The 25,556-nt window shown below is 33.6% G+C and overlaps 1 protein-coding gene across 1 annotated transcript; it reads right to left on the bottom strand.

Moving 5' to 3' along the window:
• Positions 1–290: 290 nt before the first annotated feature.
• Positions 291–23,458, bottom strand: LOC143231369 (phosphate-regulating neutral endopeptidase PHEX-like). Its single transcript, XM_076465912.1, has 6 exons — positions 23,299–23,458; positions 13,715–13,814; positions 12,591–12,671; positions 4,245–4,412; positions 730–814; positions 291–309 (listed from the first exon to the last, which is right to left on the bottom strand). Exons 1-6 carry the CDS (start codon positions 23,302–23,304, stop codon positions 291–293), a joined length of 459 nt encoding a protein of 152 aa, XP_076322027.1. The 5' UTR covers positions 23,305–23,458.
• Positions 23,459–25,556: the final 2,098 nt, after the last annotated feature.

Genomic DNA, 25,556 nt, shown 5'->3' with positions numbered 1-25,556 from the left:
TGATTCCGGTAACAATAATGACTTTTTTTTCCAGTTGTTGTTTTGTTTTTGAATTAAGCACAAAGCTAAACAATGGAATATCTGTGCTCTGCCCACCACGGGTATCGAAACCCGGATTTTAGCGTTGTAAGTCCGCAGACATACAGCTGAACCACTGGGGGACTTGATTCCAGTAACAATAATAATTTTTATCCTATTAACAATAATGACTTTGATCTTGCAATGTTTTTCATCCAGACAATAATTCAGTTTTTTCTTCCTTAACAGCCAATTAAGATCTACTGAAGGATCTAATCGAATGGACAACACCTATAGTGAATAAATATTAAAAAGTTATAAAGTGTTGTTTCGGTTTTCGATATTCTACCTGCTTCCAGACTCTCTTGTTGACCGAGTTAAATTCGTTAATGATTAACACCGAAAACCTTTAAATAGCTGAATAGTACGAGTTACTTATCGATTTATCCTTAGAAGTATGTTTTCCCTTTTATTTAAAGTGTGGTGCAACGCACCGTAAAGCTGGTAATTTTTCTCGTTTATCACTTCGTCAGAAAAATGTCCTAAACAACTGGCCTTTTTTTAAATTAGTGTCAGTTAGTTATGTCTTTCTGAGATCAATGAGTAGTAATTGTCTAATTTTTTGCTTCTAAAAGCGTAAGCTATCAAATATTTATTTACATTTTATAAAACTAACGAAGGACTGATACGAATGTGAAAAGCAAAACTTACCCATTTTTTAGGCACGATGTGTACATTTTCTTCATCTGAGTTACAGCAGATGATGGATTAGTTAGAGAAATCCCTTCAAGAAGAGCTAGAGACAAACACACACAAACAACGACAAGAAAAAAACATTGTGTGAACTCGTACATGTAGCAACTTCTTTTTAAATTAGTGTGTGTGTTTATTAGCTGTTGGACAATTTCTTAAAATTCCAGAGTAAGCATAACAACCGTTCACTTATTAGGTCTAACTTCACAAGTAAGCTACATTTAAAGAAATATTTTACTTCATTAAGTTCGTATACTGACTAATATAAATTATGAACTGATTTCTTATTGACTGATTAACAGATTCACTAACACAATAAGTGGATATTTATCATTCTGGATTACGAGAATTCAACTACCACTTCGATGTTGCATGATCTGTGAATAAGTTAAAGTCGTGTCCATATATGTTGTGATGGAAATACCTCGGGACTTTGACATCACTTAATAGCCTCTTCGAGTTTTACACAATCGTTTTCCAACTGCTCTCACGTATTCTTTCGCATGTTGTACTTGTGATAACGCTACTTTTGTTACATAACCACTAATATGTTCAGCTACTGTGAGAGGATCTTCAAGAGGTGAGCATGTTAATACAGAAGTAATGGATAGTTCTTTCTTTAGTTTGTTCACAATGACCACTCCAACCAAACTTGTTTGTTTTTTTTAGTAGTTTGTGTAAAGGACAAACTGTCAAAGAATGATTTTACAAAATGAAGACAGTAAAGCACAGTCCAAAAAAAACTTTTACCTCACACTAGTTTTATGGTTTTAGCCAATTCTGGATAGATTCGATATTTGGTGGATTCCTAAAAACAGTCCCTGTCCATTGACCGTATATTCCAAGAAACTAAATTGTAGCTGAAACAACTTATAGTTCTTGAGATTCAGTTCAAGGTTCTCACTCCTCAACTGGTAAAGTACTTTTTTTCTTGCCCATCACTTCTTTTCACATGTGATTACATCATCCAAATAGATGAGTATAAATTGAAGATTTCAGATAGAACACATTCCATTAGTCAGACATATCAAGTGCATTACAACATAACTTATTTCCTGCAGCAAAAGATGCCTTTTCTAAAGTTGCTTTGTATACTTGCATCCGCCAATATTCTCTCTTCAGGTCCAACGTTCAAAACCATTTTGACTAAGATAAAACATCTAAAGCGAAAGCAATCCTTAACAATGAGTAACATTCTTTCTTTTTGACTTCCAGATCCACTATATTTCTTGATTTCATTAACCTTTCAAATCCATCGTTCTTCTTCACAAGTAAAATAAGTGAAAATCAACGACTAGTACTTGGATCCATTACTGTGTATTCATTTATGGCCTCAATTTCTTTCAGACCATCAATCTTATTTTTCGCAAATGGAAGTCACGTGGCCAACGTAAATGCTGGGGTTACATCTCCGCTATCTGTTTAATAAGATATTTTATTTATCCACTTTGAGTCATGATATCCACTGAAGAAAGTAATTTGTTATTATATAAGCGAGTAATGTAAGAATTTCACATCTTCAACCATACAGTTCTTGTAAATAAGGTGAAAAGTTTCCGTTATCGTTACATCAGACTTCCCATACGTTTTTTCTTAGGTGACCAACTCCGGATTAAGGCATGAGCTTATCGGACTGAAGCCCAGGGCCTCAAGCTATGACTACAAATGTATTGCAGATAAAGGTTCTGTCTCGAGGGGGCCTAAATAAGTTGATAAACCTAGGGCCAATAAAACCCTCAATCCGACCTTGGAGGTGACTAGTTACAATTTTCTTTGTTGTGAAGTTATTTCTTGTACAACGTCACAGTTTACAAAGTTTCATCCCATTACACTTTATTAATATTTAATACTTATGAAATCGACGAAGTTACTTAAAATCAAATCGAATACACTTTGTTCAAACATACAAACGATTCATAAATTACCTAACTAGTAAATAGGAAAGAATACGAAGCAATTACATGTATTAAAATGATTTTTTTGTAAGTGGTACAGGCAATAAGTTCTACAGTAATATAACAAATATTATAATAATAAAACTAGTAAACAACAGTTTTTTTTATGGATACATTTATATTGATAATAACCTTTGTTTCGTTTATGTTATGTTATCTCTCCTTTAGCACAGTACCGTAGAATTAATAAAACATAAAATGTCATATAAACAACTTGTAGTCTATGAATATTTCCGTATTGTTGTTTTAACACTCTTGTGTTTTATGAACTTTATGAGTTTTTCGCAATTGAAATTATCTTTGTATGTTTTTACATATATTACATATTTCTGCATTAATTTTAAAGAATAATTTCTAAACAGACCTGTTTTGTTAACGTGACGAAAACACGTGCCTTTGTTGGACCGTCTTAAATTTACAGACCTATAACTCTAGCATCCGGGGTTTGATTCCCTGCGGTAGCTTAGCCCTCAAACAAATAAAGTTGTGGCCAATTACAAAATCGACGTTAGCAGAATGTTCGGTTCTTTTTTTTAAAAAAAATGTTTAATCGATTATATCAGAGGGTAGAGTACGTTATATTAAAGCGACCCGAATGTGCAAATCAGCAGTTATAATCGATATAAAGTTACGGTACAACAGACTTTATAAGAACTACATTTAACATTTGGCATTTCATAGATAGTGCGATGACACCGCAAAATGACCGGTTTTGGGAATGTTATATAACAACTCTTTCCGACGCAAAATATTCATAGACGTAGATCATAAAGATGTGTCCAAATCGAGGATTTAGAGTTTGTTTTTGTTGTTTTTTTTTCATCGTCCAGCCAATTGTGGTATCAAACGAAAGGCCCCTTGGGCAGTGACGTATTCAGATAAGACAAAAGATAGATCTGTGTATACTTAATAGCATTGGAAAACAACAGACTATGGATCAACTTAGGACACCCAAGTGCAACAGACATAGTGAGCCAAGTACGCTGTCTTTTAACAGTTACGAAATAACAGTAGTAAAAAGCTGCCCATGTTGCCTTAGGCAACAGTGCGCGACGTCATCAAGAAGGATCTTCATCTGAAAGAGCCACACAAGTCATTCTCAAGTAGCTAGAAAATGAAACACGTATTTATGTGGATCCGTACGCAAACATACCAATCGGACGTAGCGCCTATGAATTTCTGGGTGATAGGACTGTTGAAACAGCGTTGGGAAACAGTTTTCTCCTACTCAACAGAGGGGATAGGTGTAATTTGGACATGACAGCCTTGCGACACAACTTTTTTCTAACCGAAACTGTGCTTCAGAGCTATTGTCAATATCCATAATCGTAAGGAAGAGCATAACTGGATGTGGTGATACAAACTGTAACGGTGTTATGAGTTTTCAAGATCGTTTAATATAACGTATTCAACTTCTGTAGCCACGTTTACATGATTTACTGGAATAACAACTACAGCTTATGATTTACGAGTTATTGCAGAAAATGAATGAAAATCTGAAGCAGCAAATCACTAAACCTTTTAGCCTATGTGTTGTTTGAAACTCCAATTTCTTTCTCATATCATAGATGCTATCTTTAGCAGAATCAGGGATGACAGCTTTGTTGATCCAACCTCCACAGGAGTAGGTGTAAAAGTCAGAACAAGGGTCTACAGACTGGTTCATGGACGCTAGGAGGCCAGCCGCTAAAATAACAGAAGTTATTTTTTTAATCTTTTAAAATCACTGGTTCAGAATAACTATTCACATTTTATAAACCGAAGACGGCAAAGTTTTGTCTTGTTTTGTTTTACGTTTATGTAAAATCCTATAATTAAAAAAAAAAATTTTTCCTACTTTTTAAACCTTTGAACAAGAAAAATAATAACAGTGATAACATCACTTAAGCTGCAAAATGTTTTTGTTTCTCATCGTCCAATTAATTGTGGTATCTGACGAAAGGCTCCTTGAGCAGTGACTTATATATATGATAAAAGACAGATCTTTATGCTGTTTCTTCGCACCTCTGATTTTGAATCTGAAATGGGCAACTTAAGGGGAAGGTGAAAAAACAAAACAAAACACCTGCAGTGTAAATGAGTTTTATCGCGATTGTTAAGGCTGTTAGTTTCCAATTCTTCGAAAGCTTTCGATGTTTAAAGATAATTATTTCACATATCTCAGTCAATATACTATCGGTTACAAACTAAAAGTCACCAAAACCCTATTTATATTGAAATTAAATGAGCAAAAACTTAACCAGAAATTTGACCTTCAGCGGTGTGGTTTCAATTGTCATATAATAAACTAATATTTTCACGAATGTTTTCATACGACTTCAGCATAATTTACAAAATAGTTAGAAGACAGACATTTTATTTATTAAAAACAGAAATAGTATTTATTAACTTTTCACTTCATGCCAGCAATAAACAAGATAAATCGTCAGTGTAAAATTAAACGTATAAATGAATTATACATATATGACTTGTACAATATATAACTGATTAAAATGGTTTTGAATATATTAATTGAAAATAAATTTTCAAACATACGTTGGTATTCAAATTCAACAACCATACCTTTGCAAGAGTTCGGTAAATTTTCTGATTATTTCAACAAGTTTGTTTGTTCGTTTTTTAAATTTCGCGCAAAGCTAGTGAGGACAATCTGCTAACATTAGTTACAATCGATGTAGTGCAGTTGAAATAACCTAAACTACATTACTAGTTTTTGTCATTTCTTCTACATGTTCTGTGCCAGTGATTGGACCAGCCACTATTATTAGTTTATTTACATTAATTACAAACCATAAACAGAATATATCCTGCTCTTTTGAGGTGACTGTCCGAGAAATCAGTATCTTAGGCAATGCAGAACACCCAAAACACTTAACACGTGTATTAGACGGAACTGTAATGTAAAAATATGCAGTCTTGAACAAACATTTGCATATTTTGTAACAAATGAGGTCATTGTTATGAAGGTAGAGTGCAAATGACTTAGAGTAATTAACCATTTACTTATGTAATTTATAGGATGAGACAAGTTTTATGAACATCATGAACGAGTTATTAGAACAGGAAACCAATTTTACCAAAAACTGTATAAAGACATGTGATTCGGAATTGCACATATCATAACTATACCAAAACATCTATAATGAAAAATATAACATTAAATTATTATAAATAGGGTTTGTAACGTTATACCACTTTGTATTAAATATCCAGCACTTAGTTGGCCCTCTTCACACTCTAATAACCTCCGAAAGGCTACGCAGCATGTTATCGATGAGGTTTGTGATGTAATTTATTGTGAATTCATCTTAACTATCGCTAGAACGAGCTAGAACTTAGCTGCAGCAACTGATTTAGACTATTTTCTGGCTCATTTTTGTCCAACATTTCTCAACGGAATTAAAACCTGGAAACTATGTTGGCTATGGCATTTTGGTCGAGAAAATCTTGTACCACAAACACACTGTGGGAAGTGGTATTGTCATCCTTGAACACAGAGTTAGTGCCAAATCTTGCCCTAGCATATAGCAGAAACATAATCTCAATGTAATAGCTGTAGGACACGCCATTGACGTTTCCCTAGAGGATATGAAGAGTAGTTTTCCACCATGATGAATGGCTACCCAAACATATACTGCACAACCCAATATTGTTACCTACATATATTTATAAAATATGAAAAATACAATCGTCGTCGTTGCTTAACAATTAACATCAAAGAGAACTCAACGTCTTCATGAAGACGGAAGTATGTGTCATGCGTCCCATAGCAACATACTGAATGCACTGAAACTCATGCGCTGTATTGCCACTCCCTGTGTAATGCCATTCTATCTTGAGCTTTACGAAGATTAGACAACCACGTTGATTTCAAGTTAAAACAAATCATCAGGGATTTTACTTGATAAACGAAAGGTTTCACAGGTATTTATCCATTAATTTCATTTATCTTTTATTGAAAAGTAAAACATAGCATGCATGTATAAGTGTATTGTGTATAGGTCAAAACTATGAAGCATTTAGCCGGTGTTGTGTCCTCTGTGAGATCATTTTGCATTGTGTATCAGCCATCCAAAATTTGCTGCCAATCACCAGAACAGGCGCATTGTTTTGAAGTAATATTGACTATAAACACAACATGATGAAAGATAGTTCGCCTGATAGTGACTTTACTTTTCCTCAGAGTGTATTAACTTCACATAGGATAATTCGTTTCTGCTATGTAAACTATGTCTTTATGTTACATTTCTTTTGATTTGTAGCTTTACTCTTAATGGTATATTAAATGTTCAATCTAAGTTAATCTTGATTTTCTTTATTATTATGTATTACCTTTGGTGGAATTTAGGTGAGCTTCCTCTTTTACATATACGCATATTTTCATAACCAGATTATTTCTAATTTGTAATAATGAATTATTAATCAGAGTATGAGTTTTCAATGAAACCTGCATTGAAAACGCAGTTCAAAATAGCACATCTTTCTGAAATGTACCTTGGTACTTTTACATTATTATAATTTACCATCTATATTTCATATTGATGGCATTTTGAGAAGGCCCTTCACAGTTTACCTCAGCCCCCCTCCAACGAAAATATTCTGGCGCCGCCACTGCCGAAAATAACGTTATCATTAACGACACTCAGTTTCTTCTAACTAGAAAATAAATTACAACATTGAAAAATATATATAGCTTAAAGCACACCTTTATGGGCACATACTAAGCTACGTCTATCCCCTATGTATGTCAAATCAATCACTACACTTGAAGGAACAAATAGGTAGCTGTTCACTAACAGATCTGTAATCACGTGTGATCTGATCTCACTAGTTTAAACCTGTACAACTTTCTTAAACCTGACGTTAATATGTTCTATTTGGTGGAGTTTTGGGTTGAAGAATAAACACAAGGAAAGTACATTAGTGCCACCACTGTCCAATTTGTCCAAAGTTGTCAAAAATATCTCTCCTCCCAAGTTCTCTACATGAATCATAAAATATTCCCTTCTGCATTATCAAAACAGCTGAAAAGCCAGGTTTAAAGCATCTCTCATTTAGCTAGCAAACCAGTTAGGCTGAATCATGTCCCATACAGCATCTGTGTAGGTGGCAGCATATGTCATTCATAAAGTAAGGTTAACAGAATCAATGGGTGTGTCTTCAGCAGAACCACCGTAGTTGCTGCTGTATTATTTTAATACTTGTCTGAGGTTACTAACCCACACCCTGTTGCTACTGGTACAGCTTGAATTAAACACATAATGTCTCTAATTCCCAGGTTGTAACACAAGGAATCACTAGGAAGTCACTCCGTACAATTACCAACTGAAACATCTTTTATAACTAAACGTTATAATTAATCAGTTAAATTGTCAAAGACACCTCGTTTACAAGCATTAAGATAGATGATTAAAATGTTTACACGTTCTACAGTAACTCCAATTTGCTGAATCCGAAAAAAATGTTTTCATCACGTTTTTCACAGAACGTTAAGTAATTTTACATAAGTGGATCATATTCATTGAAATCTGGTCACATTTTGTTAAGCTTAAAATGTTGACAACCACTGGCTATAGATTTTTCTTGACCAATCGCGACATTAGAGTCTTACTAAACATTAGAGAACCCAAACATAATTATAAAAAAATGTTCATTGTGGTAAACGAAATAATATTTTGATATTAAACAGAGTTCTTTCTTCCCAATTTCTAAAAAAAATCTTTACATGATAAAAATAAATGAATATTATTTGTTATCCGTCCTGAAAACATTTTATCATGCCTAATGTTTTGTTTTTATAAATACTGAACGAGACAGATACATTATTATCCTATAGCCGAATGTGTTTTTGTGACTTAGTACACATTTATAGTACTGTAGTACAGTTTTTGTTATTATAATTAGTATATGAGCTCGAATATCTTTCTTCATCACGTTTTTCACAAAATGTTTTACGTACTTTTATATAAGTGAATCAAATTCATTGAAATCTGGTCACATATTGTTATGCTTAAAACGTTGACAACCACTGGTTATAGGTTTCTCTTGACCAGAAGCGACGTAAGAGTGTGATGGTTTTATTGTCTAGAAATTTTTACATGGAGAAAAATCCTGAAAGATTCAAATTATAGACAATTAAAAGAAGTTATCACAAAATACTTTATTAACCTGAAGATGACCTAAGGAGATCGAAACATTGCTCTGTAATTTATTTTAATTAAAGTTTTGGCCCTGCATGGCCAGGTGGATTAAGGCATTCGCCTCGTAATCTGAGATCCGGGTTCGAATCCCGTCGCACCAAACATGCTCGCCCTTTCAGCCGTGGGGCATTATAATGTGATGGTTAATCCCACTATTCGTTGGTAAAAGAGTAGCCCAAGAGTTGGCGGTGATGACTAGCTGCCTTCCCTCTAATCTTACACTGCTAAATTAGGGACAGCTATCACAGATAGCCCTCGAGTAGCTTTGCGCAACATTAAAAAAAAAACAATTAAAGTTTTAATACCCATACCAGCCGTCTTAAAAATACATAAAATGCTTTGGTTTCTGTCCTTAATCGAAAGATAACATAACATAGCTATTTACAAGTTTAAGTCAATGCTTTCTCTATAGTTAAAGAAAAAAAACATTGATTTCACTTATGAAAAGTTTGTTTTCAACAAGCTGCAAGAAGATAAACACTGTTTACGTGAGCTTTAGTGTACTGTTATTAAGGTTCCACTTGGAAACCTATCAATATTTTATACATCTCAAACACATTACAGTTAAGATGAATCAATAATTTAAAAGTAAACCATGCTTCTAGTAATGAAATAAAATTTATTCTGAAATAAAAGATTCATAATTTGGTAAAATGTCTTAGTAAGTTTTTATGAATCTTCCAGCGTCACGCCAGTAGAACCTCCAAGTAATGCTTACTATAACCTCATTTGGATCTTTTGTTCCGTTTTATGTTGAAAACAGTCATCTATATTCCCGATGGTACAACAACAAATTTAAAGACTTATAACACTGAAAATTGAGTTTCGATACCCACAGGGGGCAAAGCACAGATAGCTCATTGTGTAGATTTGTGCTCAACAATAAATCAACATACTTGTAATGACTAATAGAACTGAAACAGTTCTATGATGTTCATAGTAATATTTACTTATCACAATTAAAACCTAAAACAAGCAGGACAGTATACTGAGTCGTGTATCTAAAAAGAAAAATCGTCGGGTGCAGCAAAGAGCCACTGATAAATTTGCTTGTTTATTATTAAGCACAAAGTTACACAATGGTACGTCTGTGTTCTGCCCATCACGAGTATCGGAATTCGGTTTTTAGCGACGTGAGTCCGTAGACATACTGCTGTGCCACTGGGGGCGATGCTGATAGAAGACTTAGAGACATATTCTTACTGGAAAAAAATTGAAATTCAGACAGTAAAATATAAGTTTTCCTGCATTGTGAGAGGAACTTTTATTTGGTTTTGTGTTACAAAAAATAGCGTTTATAAGTCTGTAGTTTTGGAAGTACGAGTGTTTCTCAATGCCATATATTTAAAGCGATAACATAACATGAGGTAGAAACTATGTGGCAAAACAATTTTGGACATGTTTATAATTACGTTAGTGTTGATTTTTTTAAATTTTCATATGATTATTGCAATTGTTTCTTTACACCTGTGATTAACGACATATTTGACAAGACAACTGAGGAGGTTTGGTTTGGTTTGGTTTGTTTTGAAGTTCGCGCAAAGTCACACTAGGGCTATCCGCGCTAGCCGTCCCTAATTTTGCAATGTAAGACTAGAGGGAAGGCAACTAGTCATCATCACCAACCGCCAACTCTTGGGCTACTCTTTTACCAACGAATAGTGGGACTGACCGTCACATTACAACGCACCCACGGCTGAAAAGGCGAGGAGGTAGCAGTATTCACATTATTTGCAGCGCTGAATAAAATGTATACTTCATACAATTACTGTACACTATCAAAAAGAATTACAGATCTAGCACATCTTTGGTTGAATGAAAAACTTGCCCGATTATTATCACATGTGGTCTACGTGTCTTTCGACAGAATTAAGTGAGCAGTTTGATTGAAAGCTGCGATATATTTATTATAGCGTTGTTGTTGTTTTGAATTAAGCACAAAGTTACACAATGGGCTATCTGTGCTCTGCCCACCACAAGTATCGAAACCCGGTTTTCAGCGTTGTAAGTCCACAGACATACCGCTGAGCCACAGGAGGGCTTATTATAGCGTAGCTGAGTCAAATGATAAAGTATCTTAACTTTCTAGCTTTGCAGTTCGTACAAGTCACGTCCTCGATTGATTGCCGATTAATTCGACAAACATGCCTTATCTGGTATTGTACAAAGAATCATTATGAAACGGTCAGATTAATTATGTACAGTAGGAAAAAGCAAACAAGGCTGACGAAAGTATTGTGATAACGGACGAGAGTTTAAGTTTTGTATTATTAAAAGCATCTTGATACCCTGATTACTCTAGCTTAAATCGTGTTTTACATTGTTCAAGTTGTTTATAAATTTTCAGAAACATTCAAGATTATGAGCTAAACATTTATTTACTGACGACTAAACCACCTATAAATAATAAGTCCTCTTTATTTATATATTATAATTTACCTTCAATGTTTTAAATATCATGGTAGAGAATTTTCCTCTAAATACAATTAATTATATCAGTTTTTTTATAAATGTAGCTACAATCGTTTCGTTAAAAATTGTTTCAGTAATGACACTTCTCAAGATGGGTACGTTCTAAATTTTGCGGAAAAAAAGTGTATTTTTGTCGACGGTTGTAAAGACCGCGAAACTAGAAAAAACACATCTGAATCCGTAGATTTCCAATAAAATATATCCTATTTAACACCCACACAATGTCAATTTCATTTTACGTTTTCAAGCTTTTTGTGTTATTTAAGTTGTTACTTATAAGTGTCGTTGTTTTGTCTTCATATTCTCAGGCCTGACACTACTCTGATACCACTTAACAATATCGTGAAGTTTAATGTTTGTTCCCAGGAATTCAAGTTCTAAAACGAGTCATTTTTGTTTATAACCAAAGAACGCTTACAACCGTTGGGGCACCTTAGACACTTTTGCGTCATCGGTCATTCTTGGACAGATTTAGATAATGGTGCCCATATCTTTTCTAGGTACCCGTCCCTAATTCAGCAACGAAAGACTAGAGAGAAGGCAACTAGTGAGCACCACCCAACCCCACCTCTTGGACTACTCTTTTACTACGACTAAAAGAGCGACTGGGATATGAACCTGCGACACGCCAAGTGTGAGTCGGTTATGGCAACCACCAGACTATCTAAAGCAATGGAGCACGACTAACAAATCAAAATAACAACCAAATTGTTGCCATCGGCGATTTGATTTGTTTTTATATAAGTGTAAACGTATATTTGATTTTTAAATGAAACTTGTTTGAAGTCGATTAAAAAAAAGGCATTATCACCGTAATGTTTGTTTTTCTTCATCGTCTAAAATCAATTTAAATAACAAGAAAGCAGGAGCCACCTTTGCTGAGTCTTAGATTACCAACAGAAATGAAAAAGTGGTCAGTTTCACTGTACAGAAGAATGTTCAAATGCAATTTCATTTGGGCAGTTAAATTTGTGAGATAATATGTATTATATTATATGCAAACAAGTGAGCTGAGAAAAAAAATGGAGCTGAAATCGCGAGATGATGTATTTTATTTAAATATTAGTCTATTTTAATAGTTCTTGTAAGTTAAAGAATATGCGTTTCTGAGACAACAAAGGTCCAATTTTGAGATAATTATAACAATAAGTTAAAAAAGGAGTGGTAACAAAATACACATATATCCACTTACCAGCCTCCTTGCACTCGTCAGTCAAGCAAACCGTTTTTTCTGCTGCAAAATAAAAGTTTGGGATATTTTCCGTTGTTTTCTCTGTGAATATCATAAAGGTAGTTTTATAAAGTAAACTAGAGCAATCTTAAATTATTTCTAATGTTTTTCACTTGAAATGTTGGTGAAATTACAACACCTCGAGTAACGTATGAAATACACTCTTCATAAATCAACCACCGTGAACTCGAACCTTCATATCAATTTTTCTCTTACTCAGAAAAGCTATCTTAACTGGCATTTTTTTTCGTTAATTGAAAATTTAGCATATTTTTTATTTCCATTTGATGAATTGCAAAGGTCATTCTAGTCAATATTGTGACTTTATTTTAGGAAGTAATCTTAAAGACGAATTGTGTTCTACAGACATTATTGCAATTTTATAGCGAGCTCAATTATAATAGATTTAATTCAGTCTTTTGTTTTGAATAAACCGTAGAATTTACTCTCTGTGGTTGGAAATACGTTCGCTATATAGTAGTTTGTTTGGTTTGAATTTCGCGCAAAGCTACACGAGAGCTATCTGCTCTAACCGTCCCTAATTTAGCAGTATAAGACGAGAGGGAAGGTAGCTAATCATCACCACCCACCGCCAACTCTTAGGCTACTCTTTTATCACCGAATAGTGGAATTGATCGTAACATTACAGCGCTTCCACGACTTAAAGGGCGAGCATGTTTGGTGTGACGGGAATTCGAACCCGACCCTCAGATTACGAGCCGAGTGCCTTAACCACCTGGCTATGCCGGGCCTCGCCATATATTATAAAATTAAGAATGAAGTGCTTTGTGATTTTGTCAGCATTTTCTTTTTACTATATGAAACTTGTTGACATGCCTTTTTGCTTATTAAATAAGACATTTAAAACTTACGAAAACATACCAAGCTGACATTATAGATTATAATAGGACGTATATATCATGATGAATGTAAATAGTTATAAAATAACTATTAATACATATATAATAAAAATCCATTTCATATCAATAACTCTCAGTTTTCGTAATCAACATTGAACACATTAATAATACAAGATGTAATTTAACATACTAACAAAACAAACATTGCACAAATAGCAAGCTTACCGACAGTTTTCCTAAAAGTTAGTACCACAGCGATGATGGCCACTGTACCACAACCCAGAACTGTTATTAAAGTTGCGAGAATCAACCACTTCCGAGCGATCTAAGAAGACAAAATGTGACTAAATCGCCAAACACCACATCTAACACACTGATGTAACATTTCCTATAAATAACTGATATTAGTTCATGACGGTACGGTCTGTTTCTACATATTACTGTGGCATGAAAGCATATCATGTGTTTGCCCCTCTCTCAAGTTGATATTAAAATTTTAGAATTTCTCAACGTATTTTCTATTGAGTGTTAATATGGAATGTCAACTGAGGGATTCACTAATTTATTCACAAAACTAGATCATTCACATGATCTTTCTCGTCGGAAAGATTACCGCATTTTATAATATAATGTAAAGGAATAGTGATCATTTCCACTGAAATACTAGGTTATGTTCCAACGATGCAACATCCCTTGTTTCGAAATAAGAGTAACTGACGGTCACTCTTATAACGCCTGTAACCCGAGAAGATCATTATTATTAGTATATAACACCAGTTTTCTCAGCCACAATTGTATGAGATAGTTAGAGATTTTAACAAATTAATATACATATAGCTCCCTTTTCTTTAGTACCGAACGTAGTTTATTAGAAATTTCGAGAACCTTAATCTCAAGTCTCCGCCTTATAACAAGCAAGCTCTCTTTTATTTAGAAAGTTTGTTCATCCTTGCGAGTGAAAAAAAAAACTATGGTAACCTAACATCTTACACCAATTAAAATGAACGACAACATCATGATCTCCAGGTGCATCTTCAAACTAGGTTATCGTTTTTTTTTCACTCGCATTAACAATTTTATTTAAATAAAACCAATGTAGCCTCACTGAGAGCTAGGACAAGTAAATTTATAAACTACATATGGTGATTGTATTGCTGGAATTTGGCCCTTAAACCTTAAACAAAAATCGTAGATGATATTAGGTTTAAACACACACCTTAACTGTGTTTGCAGATACAACTTTTGTATGACATTTTTAACTAATTATTAATAATTATACAATATTTACTCATGCATGGTAAATATGTAATAATCGGATATTTAGAAACTTTAAATATATGTGACGTAATGACACTTCTCTTACTTAAGTAATTACGAAGTATTCTATGTGTGTTACTTTCTTATTTTGAGTGCAAAGGCACATAGTGAACACTCTGCACTCTTTCAACTTTGAGCAACTCTTTTCCTGATTTTGGCATTTTAAGTCCTTAAATGGACCGGCATGGCCAGGTGGTTAAGGAACTTGACTCGTAATCCGAGGATCGCAAGTTCAAATCCCCGTTCCACCAAACATGCTCGCCCTTTCACCTGTGGGGCGTTATAAAGTGACAGTCAATCCCATTATTTGTTGGTAAAAGAGTAACCCAATAGTTGGCGGTGGGTGGTGATGATTTGCTGCCTTTCTTCTACTCTTATACTGCTAAATTAGGGACGGCTAGCGCAGATAACCCTCGTGTAGCTATGCGAGAAATTCAAAACCAAACAAACTAAACCTTAAATTTATCGCTGACCCACCGCAGGACTTTTTTAGATGACAAAATTGGAGTATCCTTTTATGTAAGAATTATTTGATGTTATTAAATTCTTTATGTAAAACTCATACGTGCTGGATGTATTATAGACATCAGGAAACAGTGTTTTAACTAAAATTTTCTTTAAAACATTTGAAATATAACTTATAAAATGAACGTACAATTCCTTAAAAGTTCTTTTATGGTACACTTTAAGTTTGAAATTACTTTTATTAAAGTGTCCAGAAATGAAAGTTTATGATGTTCCTAATGTCTCAACGTTGCAAATGTTGTTGAAGATAGTCAGTAATTTGACTGGAGTTCTTAAAGAAGTATCACCCACATATCTACAATAGTTAGAGAAGTTTAAACTGTTGCGAGCAATTTTCTAATTATTGTTTTTCACAGAAGCACAAAAATAAATTGACTAAAGATGGGACCAACTTTGAGCCACTAGCATCATCGTAGACTTGATCATAAATATTGCTGGAACTACCAAATGTAGTAGTTTCTCGAGAAATGTCTTTTGAGAATATAGCTCCACAATGAATGTCCCACATAATACTTTATCTTTGATTGTGTTTGGCTTTAAATAAAGATTGTTTAATTGCGTTATACACTGTGATAAGTTTCTATGAGCTACAACATCTTTTTCAACATTACTGAAAACATACTTTTAATAACTGAAAAGAACAATTGTAGGTTGTTTTATAAATGAATTTTACCTACCTGTCGATTTTAACTCTTTAACTTTAACCATTTGGTCCATCCCAGCTTTTAAAAAAACTTTACTGTTTTGTGATTCAAGCAGAAGCCTTAGATAGATGTTGTTAAAACACCTAGTAAACTACTTTTGGTACTACAAAAATGTGATAGTTTGTCGAGAAATGTCTTTGAGAATATAGCTTTACAGTAAACGTAGCACAAAATACAATTGCCTTTATCTTGGATTGTGTTTGACTTGAAAAAAAGATTGTTTTATTGTGTTAATGTTTCTACGGCTACAATCCAATTACTATAAGTGAAATAATTACTAAATTGCTTCAATCATAGATATTTTTTTACGTTGAAGGGATGTCTTAATTATGAACCACTTTAACTGTTTTCTTTTAAGTTATCCGTTTCCTGCAGTCTTATTTCATAAAATATTTATTTGATTGGATGTCAAAGGTTTGACATTTTTGTTGTATGTTAAATTCTCAGAATTACTTTCATGAAATGGCCTCAGATGGTTGTTAATGTTTTCTGATACCAGTTTGTCCATCTAAAACCTTATCTCGAGCCATTACAGTAGTTGCAAATGCACAGCTTGAAGACACTGACTCTCTTGTTGCAATTACTTTCAAATTTGGTGATTTGTAAATGCATAAGCACCTAAAATTATCCCTTTTTTTAGAAGGAACACATTAAACAACTTTTCGATGCGAAATTCTTTATTACGCTGTTATGATTTAGTGTGCAATGCCAGAAATTTAGCATTTTGAAGAATATGACTTTTGAACCGTAAATCAATGGAAGACATCCTTCCAGCAGGGTCAGGCTACTCCACAACTAATTTCAAACAAGAGGTACTGCAACTGTTTAATAGCTTGTCACAGGAAGTCGACCTTCCAGCAAGGAGAGATCAGGCTACTCCACGACCCTTTCACACTTTTTAGCATTATAATGTGAAGGTCAGTTCTATTAACTTGATCAAAAAGAGTAGCCCAAGAGATGGCTGTGGATGTTGTTTTCTCGCTGCCTTCCCTCTAGTCTGTAACTGTTAAATCAGATACACTTTACTCAGAAAGTCCTCGAGTTGCTTTGTGCGGAATTCAAAAAAAAAATACAAAATCAATCTTAATTTGATCCATCACACAGAACACCAAATACGGGTGGTGCAAGAAAATTTTTAAGGCCTAGGCACACATCGTTATCTCCAGGGACTCTGAATCAGGACCGCATTATGGAGTTGAAGACCCAGAACAAATTTTGTCGAAAGGCCTCTGAACTAGATTTCGTTTGCAAGTCTAATATACGTATAAAACGACTGAAATAACTGTTGTCATAAAAACACAAATGCAATATTTTTTTTTCCATGAGACATCCACTTTTTTAGTTATGTTATTATTTTTTCTTTTATTTGAAGGCCATTTAATACAGATTAATACGACTCTGCTTGTATTGTTCATGTTACCATAACTTGTGAACGTCCCTCCCTGTATACCTGAAGACACATTCCTTTATATTACGCTTTGTCAAATTAAATCTTTGACAAATAAACATGGACAATTTATCGGTATGACGTTATAGTAATTTCACTTTTTTTAATTTTTTGGATCGGTATTGATCTCCCGACCTTGTAGGATTTGTTCCATTCATTTTAATCAGAACAACTGTACAGTTTAACACATTAATTTCAATTCAAACTATTGTAAAATTTGATTCACTCACTTCAATCAGAAAAACTGTAGAATTTAATACATTAATTTTAATTCTAACAACTGTATAATGTGTTATATTCCTTAGAAAACCTAAACTAAACAGACACTTGTAAGGTAGTTTAAAACTATAAGATTAACTGACTTCTCCAGAAATCAGCCCACACCTATCATAAATTTTGAATAATCGAATGCCAATATTTAAAAAGGAATTATTCATGACAGGAAAATGTTTTAAGGTTACGTTTGACATAATGTATAAAGAGGAAACTTATTTTAATTAGTCCTAGGATTACGATGAAAGAGAGGTTCGATTTATTTGGAATTTTGCGCAAAGTTACTCGAGGGTTTTCTATGCTGGAAAAGAGAGAGAAGAACTACATACAGACAAAAGTCATTATAGACTATCTGCCTATTTCAAATTTGATTTTGTTGTTCCTTTTAAATATGTAGTCTCCCGTTAGGTCAACGGTGAGTTGACGTACTTACAACAGTAAAGTCCAGAGTTCGATTTCCCAAGATGGCTTATTGTATTGCTTTGCGTCAAACACATGAACATCTAGTTTTATATCAAATAATTATTTTTTATAAGGTCGTCTTTCAAAAAGGAAGTATTAAAATGTTTTAGAAACTTTTAATTCAGTACACGATTTCTGTTTGTGACCTATCTATATTTAATGCAATCTACATTGCACATGATCTAAAAATAGATATCAAACGAAAGTCATCTAACGGCAATGGATATTTCAAGTTCTGTAGGCTTTGTCTTGAAGGAAAAATAAACCTGTTCAAGCTTAAATCCGATAGCTGATTAAAATGTTTCATTCCCAAATTGCGAGACTCTTCAGTTTTGTATTTATATTTCTTGTATATCTTTCTGAACCAGAACTCAGTCTCCATAGTAGAGGTCTCAACCTCTGCCCAAATTACAGATACGTTAATGAACTCAAACTTTCCGACCTGCCGGAATCCTCTCGAAAACTAAGACTTCGCGAATCTTTTCACAACAAACTCCACCTCACTGAAAATCAACACAGGCCGAACTTTAATAAAGTCTTAATGGACTCTAAAGGGAAGGCAGCTAGTCACCACCACCTATTGCCAACTCTTAGTGTACTCTTTTACCAACGCATAATGGGATTAATCGTGACTCATAACGCCCCTACGACTGAAAGGGCGAGCATATTTGGCGTGAAGGGGATTCGAACCCGCGACCCGCGGATTAGAGTCAAGCACTCTAACCGTCTGACCATGCTGGACCGAAGAGTAAGATGAAAATGCTTAAATTATTAATACCTAGTTGTACACAAAATTACTGACTAATTATTAATTAGTCTTAAATGACAGTGTTGACCATAAGCCATGACAAGTATAATAAATTTGAGTTAAAAGCGTATTTGTTTAGTTTCACTTTTTCTTATATTATATTTAATTTAAATATATTCAAATTAAGGTTAACAAGATATACCCGCGACCCTCAGACCGCGAGTCGAATGCCTTAACCACCTGGTCCTATAACAGAAGAACCAGAAGAGAAAATGACCCAAGTAAAGTTGCCAAGATTAATAAACTGAACCAAGAGAAGAAGGAATAAAGAACTTGATAAATGAAAACTCTGCTTTAAAAACACTGGGATAGGAAAACGTGAAAACTGGAAACGAAGATATGCGAACTAAATAAATGATTGAAAACAGGGCAGTAAAGAATTTCCACAAGTAAATAAAGGGGTAAAACTAAGATAGTATTAAAGCTTGGTTAACAAACGTATCAACAGAGTCTGAGATCGGTCACATAGTAAAAACCAAGATAAAAGGTAAGGGGCTAATTACAACTACTGGCTTATTTACCCCTAGAAACAGTCATTTTATTTCATTTCTCATCAAAGAAAGACTCAGTCTTGATAAAATTTATGACACCTTTAGAATAATAACGAAATCAGTCGTACTTTTTTTTCAGATATAGGCGGTAGTAACACAAGAGTTTGGAACCGTTTAGGGGTATAGCTCCTGAAAACAAGTTTGTTTTTTGAATCCCTTTTGATCGAATGTATGGTTTGGTTTGGTTTTGGAATTTCGCACAAAGCTACTCGAGGGCTATCTGTGCTAGCCGTCCCTAATTTAGTAGTGTAAGACTAGAGGGAAGGCAACTAGTCATCACCACCCACCGCCAACTCTTGGGCTACTCTTTTACCAACGAATAGTGGGATTGACCGTCACATTATACACCCCCACGGCTGGGAGGGCGAGCATGTTTAGCACGACGCGGGCGCTGATCGAATGTAATGGATTTACTATTATACACTTATCTTATTATCTGCGTTTGTTTCAGTTTGATGCATACATGCTTATTGTTAAATATGTATTGCGCAAGTTCTGCCTGTTCTTTAAATTTCTATAAGATACTCGAGAGTAAGAAACAACATTGTAATTACCAGTATTGTTGTCAATTGAACTTTCTAGAACCTCGCCTAAAAGTTTATAAATTGATGCGCCAAAAGACAGTAAATATTATTATATATTGGACAGCTACTGTCTGTATAATTGTGATTAACGTTTATTTATCGGAAAACTACAGAACTGCACAAAGAATGTTTATAAATATTGAACATTACAAACTTTAATGAATTAACTTTCGACGTTAGTATCTCTACGAGGACATTAGATATTGTCATTAGGAAAACCCCACGTGTTAAGAATAGAGCTAGCTAGCATTCCCGTCAAGCCAATATATCAACATAAAATAAATTCACTCGTCGTGAGTTTGTTTGTTTTTTGAATTTCGCGCAAAGCTACACAAGGGCTATCTGCGTTAGCCATCTCTAATTTAACAGTGTAAGATTAGAGGGAAGGCAGCTAGTCATCACCACACACCGCCAACTCTTGGGCTACTCTTTTACCAACGAATAGTGGGACTGACCGTCACATTATAACGCCCCCACGACTGAAAGGACGAGCATGTTTGGTGTGACCGGGATTCGAACCCACGACCCGCAGATTACGAGTCGAACGGCTTAACCCACCAGGTGCCAGGCGCACACTCGTCGTGGACCGTGACCGTTCATAAAATACTCAGTTCCAGACCAAGTAAAAGAGTGAATATTGTTTGTGTGTTTGTGAAATATTTGTATATAAATAATTATTTGTAATAACCGTTATTTTAAATTGTGTTGTTTTTTTAATATTAAAATATATTTGTGTATCAGTCTTGTCGGCAAATATAATAAATTTAATACATATCGACATTGAATTAATTTCTAAATTTAAATTTCCGGTTATTTGAAATCATAGTATGTAAAGTACCTAACATAATAAATCGGAGACTCGTCCGAGATAAATTATAATATGTAACAAGAGAAAGAGAGATTTTGTCTCTGCTGATTTCTCACGTTTAAAATTGTTACGAAATCACGTGAAGCATGTGGATCATACTTTTCATTACTATGATGATAAAAAAGTCGTGAACTAGATAAATCCGATTACAATGATTATCTGCAACGCGATAGTGACAAATATATAAGAAATTTTTGTATCAAAGTAGAAGATGTATATGTTTTTCAAACTGAGCTGAGCATGCGCAGTAGGCTGTATGTTTTCTATTGGACGCTGTAAGCAAAGCATTTTAAGAAGAATTTAGTAAAAATATATATATATCTAAAGTTTTAACTTTTTTATTCCAAATTTTGTTTTAAGCGTAATGCCACACAAAAGAACTAACTGTACCGTGTCCATATCAGAAATCGAATCCTAGATTTTAGTTGTATAATCTTTCAAGCTTGCTGCTGAACCAGTAGTTTGGTCATCAGTTATTATGTACTAATCATAGATAAAGAGATGAGTTCTGGGAAATGAAAAACTTATTAATTTCCGATTAGTGTAAAATGTAGTAGTTCAATAGTATTTTGTCAGACGATCATTTTCAGTCGTCAAATAATTTGACATAATTTTTTCATTATTTTTATATTTTACCGTATTTTAGTAAACTAGATAAAATGTTTCGGTTACACATGTGTGTGTGTTTCTTTTAAAACGCCACATCGGGCTATCTGCTGCGACCAGATTGGGCCCAAACAGTTGGCCTGCAGCTAGCTGTACGGTCTGGCACACAATCCAACAGAACTCCCAGCCCTGAAACTTCACGTGGGTTAGAAAATTTTCAGCCACGCTCGATTTCAGTTTAAATAAAAAGGGAGATAGTTTTCGAAGGTAAGAAATACATTTATCTTTAAGTCTGAGGCTTATAACGATAAAAACCGGGTTTCGATAACCATGATGGGCACAGCACGGATAGCCCATTTTGTAGATTTGTGCTTAAAAATAAACAAATGTTTTGTATTAACATTAGAAGAAAGTACTGTATTTAACCAAATTTAATTATTAAATCATTTAAAAACATATTACCAGTTTGTTCCTTTAAACAATACCTCTCATATTTATCAATCTCAAGTCTTCTAAGCATTAGGTCGAAAAACTAAGGTAAACTAAGGTAAACATTTGGGGGTTAAACTAAGAAGATTAACTCTTGCACACATAACTAAAACAGACGAGAGGCATAACATGATGGGATATTATTACGTGTCACAGGTATGAAACTGTAACTGGTATGATAAAGTGAAAATAATATTACAGTTTTGAATTTTCAACTAGACCTTATTTACACTATTTTTACAGCTTTTCCTTTCCATCTATACGAAACATTTTATTATATGTATTTCTTCCTTCCATCCTATCTTTCCATCACACCACAATGGCCCCCCAATGGGTCAGCGATACGTTTACAGATCTAAATTGCTTAAATTCGGGGTTTAGTTACCCGTGGTGGACAGAATGAAGATAGTCCTCTTAGTAGTTTTACACTCAAAACAACATTTTGTTTTTCATTCATTTAGTTACAGTGACGAAATTGGCCCGGCTGTAGAGCTCTGAATTTCGGAGTTCTCGGTGCGTTATAAAAGTAACAATTAATCCCTTAACATGGGTGGAAGGATGATACTGATTGGCTTCCTTTCCTCTATTCAGTAAATGTAAATAATGGACAAAATTAACTGAGTTTTGGGGTTTTTGTCATAAATATAGAATGAAAACACACCAATACAAATTGTTTAATTATGACAGTTGTGCACTATATGATGAAGGCTCTAGCCTTGAAATATTGTTAAAAGTAATAGTTCTTATGCAAATTTCAACCATCACTTCCATTATTTTTCACTAGTATACTACAGCTAGAGTACAGCCTGTATTTAATTATCTGAAGTACACTTTTGTTAGTATTCCCTCCTTTTAGAACAAATCTTATTATATACCAAACATTCTTTCCTTTACAGTAACACGCTTCTAATAGATTTAAAATTAAGTGAATTATCTTTCACAGTTATTTTAAAAATGTAAGGGCTATAAAGATGTCAAAAGATACTGACGTATTCGAATATTAATTATTATTATAAGGTGCCTTAAAATGTCTTTATAATGTGAAGAAATGTTAAATGTTTTGAGTATTTTTTTCTTGTGTGTTCAGTCACCTAAAAATTGTTCCCGTTTGATTATTCAATAAGTTAGACCTTAGAAAGCATTTTAAACTTAAAAAAACAACAACAAAAACTTACCGTCATACTTATGAGCTTATGCAGAAATCTCTAGTACAACAGTCCCGTCCCTTCTATCTAAAATCTACGCTGTCATTGGTAGCTAAGCCTTTTTTTAACAGTGTTGTATGTTGCAAAAAGATTGTTAGTTGAATAAAAAAGGCCTATTGGAAGAACTAACTAATTTATCTAGAATTGAATACGAAATCATTTGTTATCGTTGAACTTTACAACCGAAGCCTAGTTACATCTGGATGATAAAGCAGATAAGGAGAATACAAGGTTCGAAATTAGTGACATCATTACACATTTACTGTCTCTTACAGTAATAACACTTATACTTTAAATATTTATTGACATCGACCACGATATACAAATAAACTGACGAGTAACATGAGAAAACAACCAACTAAATGATAATAATTATCATTTAATTCAACAGCAGCTAAATATATTTCCGTCTCAATTATAAATTATTTTCCAACTGGTATTAATGTGTAACAGGTGGATTGTTTAAAACGTCTATCTCTTATGGCATATTCTAAATGTGTTGAGATCGATTAAAAGTTAAGGAACTGTCCTTGAAGAATCTATCCACTATTCCTTCATGTGCAAATAACAAAATATTTCTAGCACGAATGCATATTTGTTTACTAAACTTTGTAAATTATGATTCGTGAATATGTAACAGTGTACATATAAAGTAGAAATATGTTTATTTTCATTACGCTGTACTGCTCATTCCCGGCAAGTTAAGGTTTAACTTTTGTGTTTGAATAGCGTTGATTTAACGTCTACTGTTCCTCTATCTTCATACTCAACATCTTTCTGTTGTTAGTGCCCTCTGGCGTATAACAAATAAGTAAAACGTTTTGTCCTAACGAAATACATTTTTCACATATACAAAACAAAATCTCAGATAAATAATAAGTTCGGAGAATTTTGGTTTGTTTGTAACAAAACACAAAGCTACACAATGGGCATTTGTGCTCTGCCCTCCACGGGAATCAAAACCCGGATGCGAGCGTTATAAGTCCACAGATATACCGCTATATCCCTAAGGGCAATACAGAGAAGATTCCTTGATATTTCAGTAAGTCAGAACATGTACGTGAGATAATCAAGTTCATGGTTTTATTGCGGTATGAATAACTTAAAACATTAATAGTACACAAAATTTTAAATTAATGCATAAAAATAAAGCAAACGATTTCCAAATTCTCCTTTCTCAAAAATATAATTTTAATGTACATATTTTGAACCTGAAAACCTGAGTCTACCAACTAAAATTCACTTGTGTTTGGAACTAAAACATAATTTTGTAAAGACATACAGTAAAACCTATACCCGCCAGAAATATCAAAAGTTTGCAGCATTATCTTAAGGTTTATCTTATAAAAGGCCCTCTATATGGCGGAACCTGCGTAACGGAGACGGAAACTGTCTTTCACCTACCTCATCTATCAACAAATAGGATTAGAACCTGAGTAAGGCGGAAAAAATGTTTTTGATTAAATATTAATATCTTATTTAATTAATAATTTCTTTAAATGTTAATAAATTCTTGTTGAATTAATAATTTATTTAAATATTAATAAATTCTCGAAGATTTTGTTACAGTAAGTGTTGGTTAAATATATTCTGTTCTTTTTTTCTGTCGTCATTATTTTTTACAGTTAAATTAGATTCATGATTTGCAAAAAATATATTTGTCTTTTAAGTGCAAAATTCTTATCTTTTAATAATTCTCACGAAAAAAAATAAATTCTTATCTTCCCTAATTTTAAAATTTACTTAATACCCTCATTTTTTTTTTTAAAAAGTTTTTTTATGACGATTCTAGTGAAATCTAAACTCTGATTGAGAAGATTGATGCAGATGATTGTGTAAACGTTGACAAGAATGTCTTAACAGAAACTGATGAAACTGATTTAAAATCTATAATAGAATTGCAAGATGGTAACAATGCGAGAAATTCAGAAGATGAACAAAATGGAAAAGATAGTGAGGAGATAGAAATTTCTACTTCATCGCAAGTGTTAAGTTATATTAACGCTATCAAATTGTATGCAAAAATGAAGGGGAAAAATAAATTGGACACTTTCTCCAAATAAATTTGATTAAGATTTTGTGTACACAGAATATTAACCTGGTGAAGGATAAAAAAATATAAAACGTGTCTCAAAACAAAACAAAAAAATGTTAAAGTCCACAGAAACTTCAGTCCACATGTTAAACACATTAATTAAATTTATTTTTTAAAAGAAACATAAATATTG

This window comes from Tachypleus tridentatus, chromosome 11 (genome assembly GCF_004210375.1).
Source record: "Tachypleus tridentatus isolate NWPU-2018 chromosome 11, ASM421037v1, whole genome shotgun sequence".
Taxonomy (NCBI): Eukaryota; Metazoa; Arthropoda; class Merostomata; order Xiphosura; family Limulidae; genus Tachypleus; species Tachypleus tridentatus.
This window is presented reverse-complemented; position numbering and strand designations above follow the sequence as displayed.

Bases quoted from the DNA above. Each gene is read 5' to 3' on its own strand.
- LOC143231369 (XM_076465912.1), bottom strand. The intron at 12,672-13,714 runs GTAAGCTTGCTA...TGATATTCACAG, and splicing joins AACTTTTAGGAAAACTGTCG to AGAAAACAACGGAAAATATC. The intron at 815-4,244 runs GTTTAGTGATTT...GTTTGTCTCTAG, and splicing joins AACAACACATAGGCTAAAAG to CTCTTCTTGAAGGGATTTCT.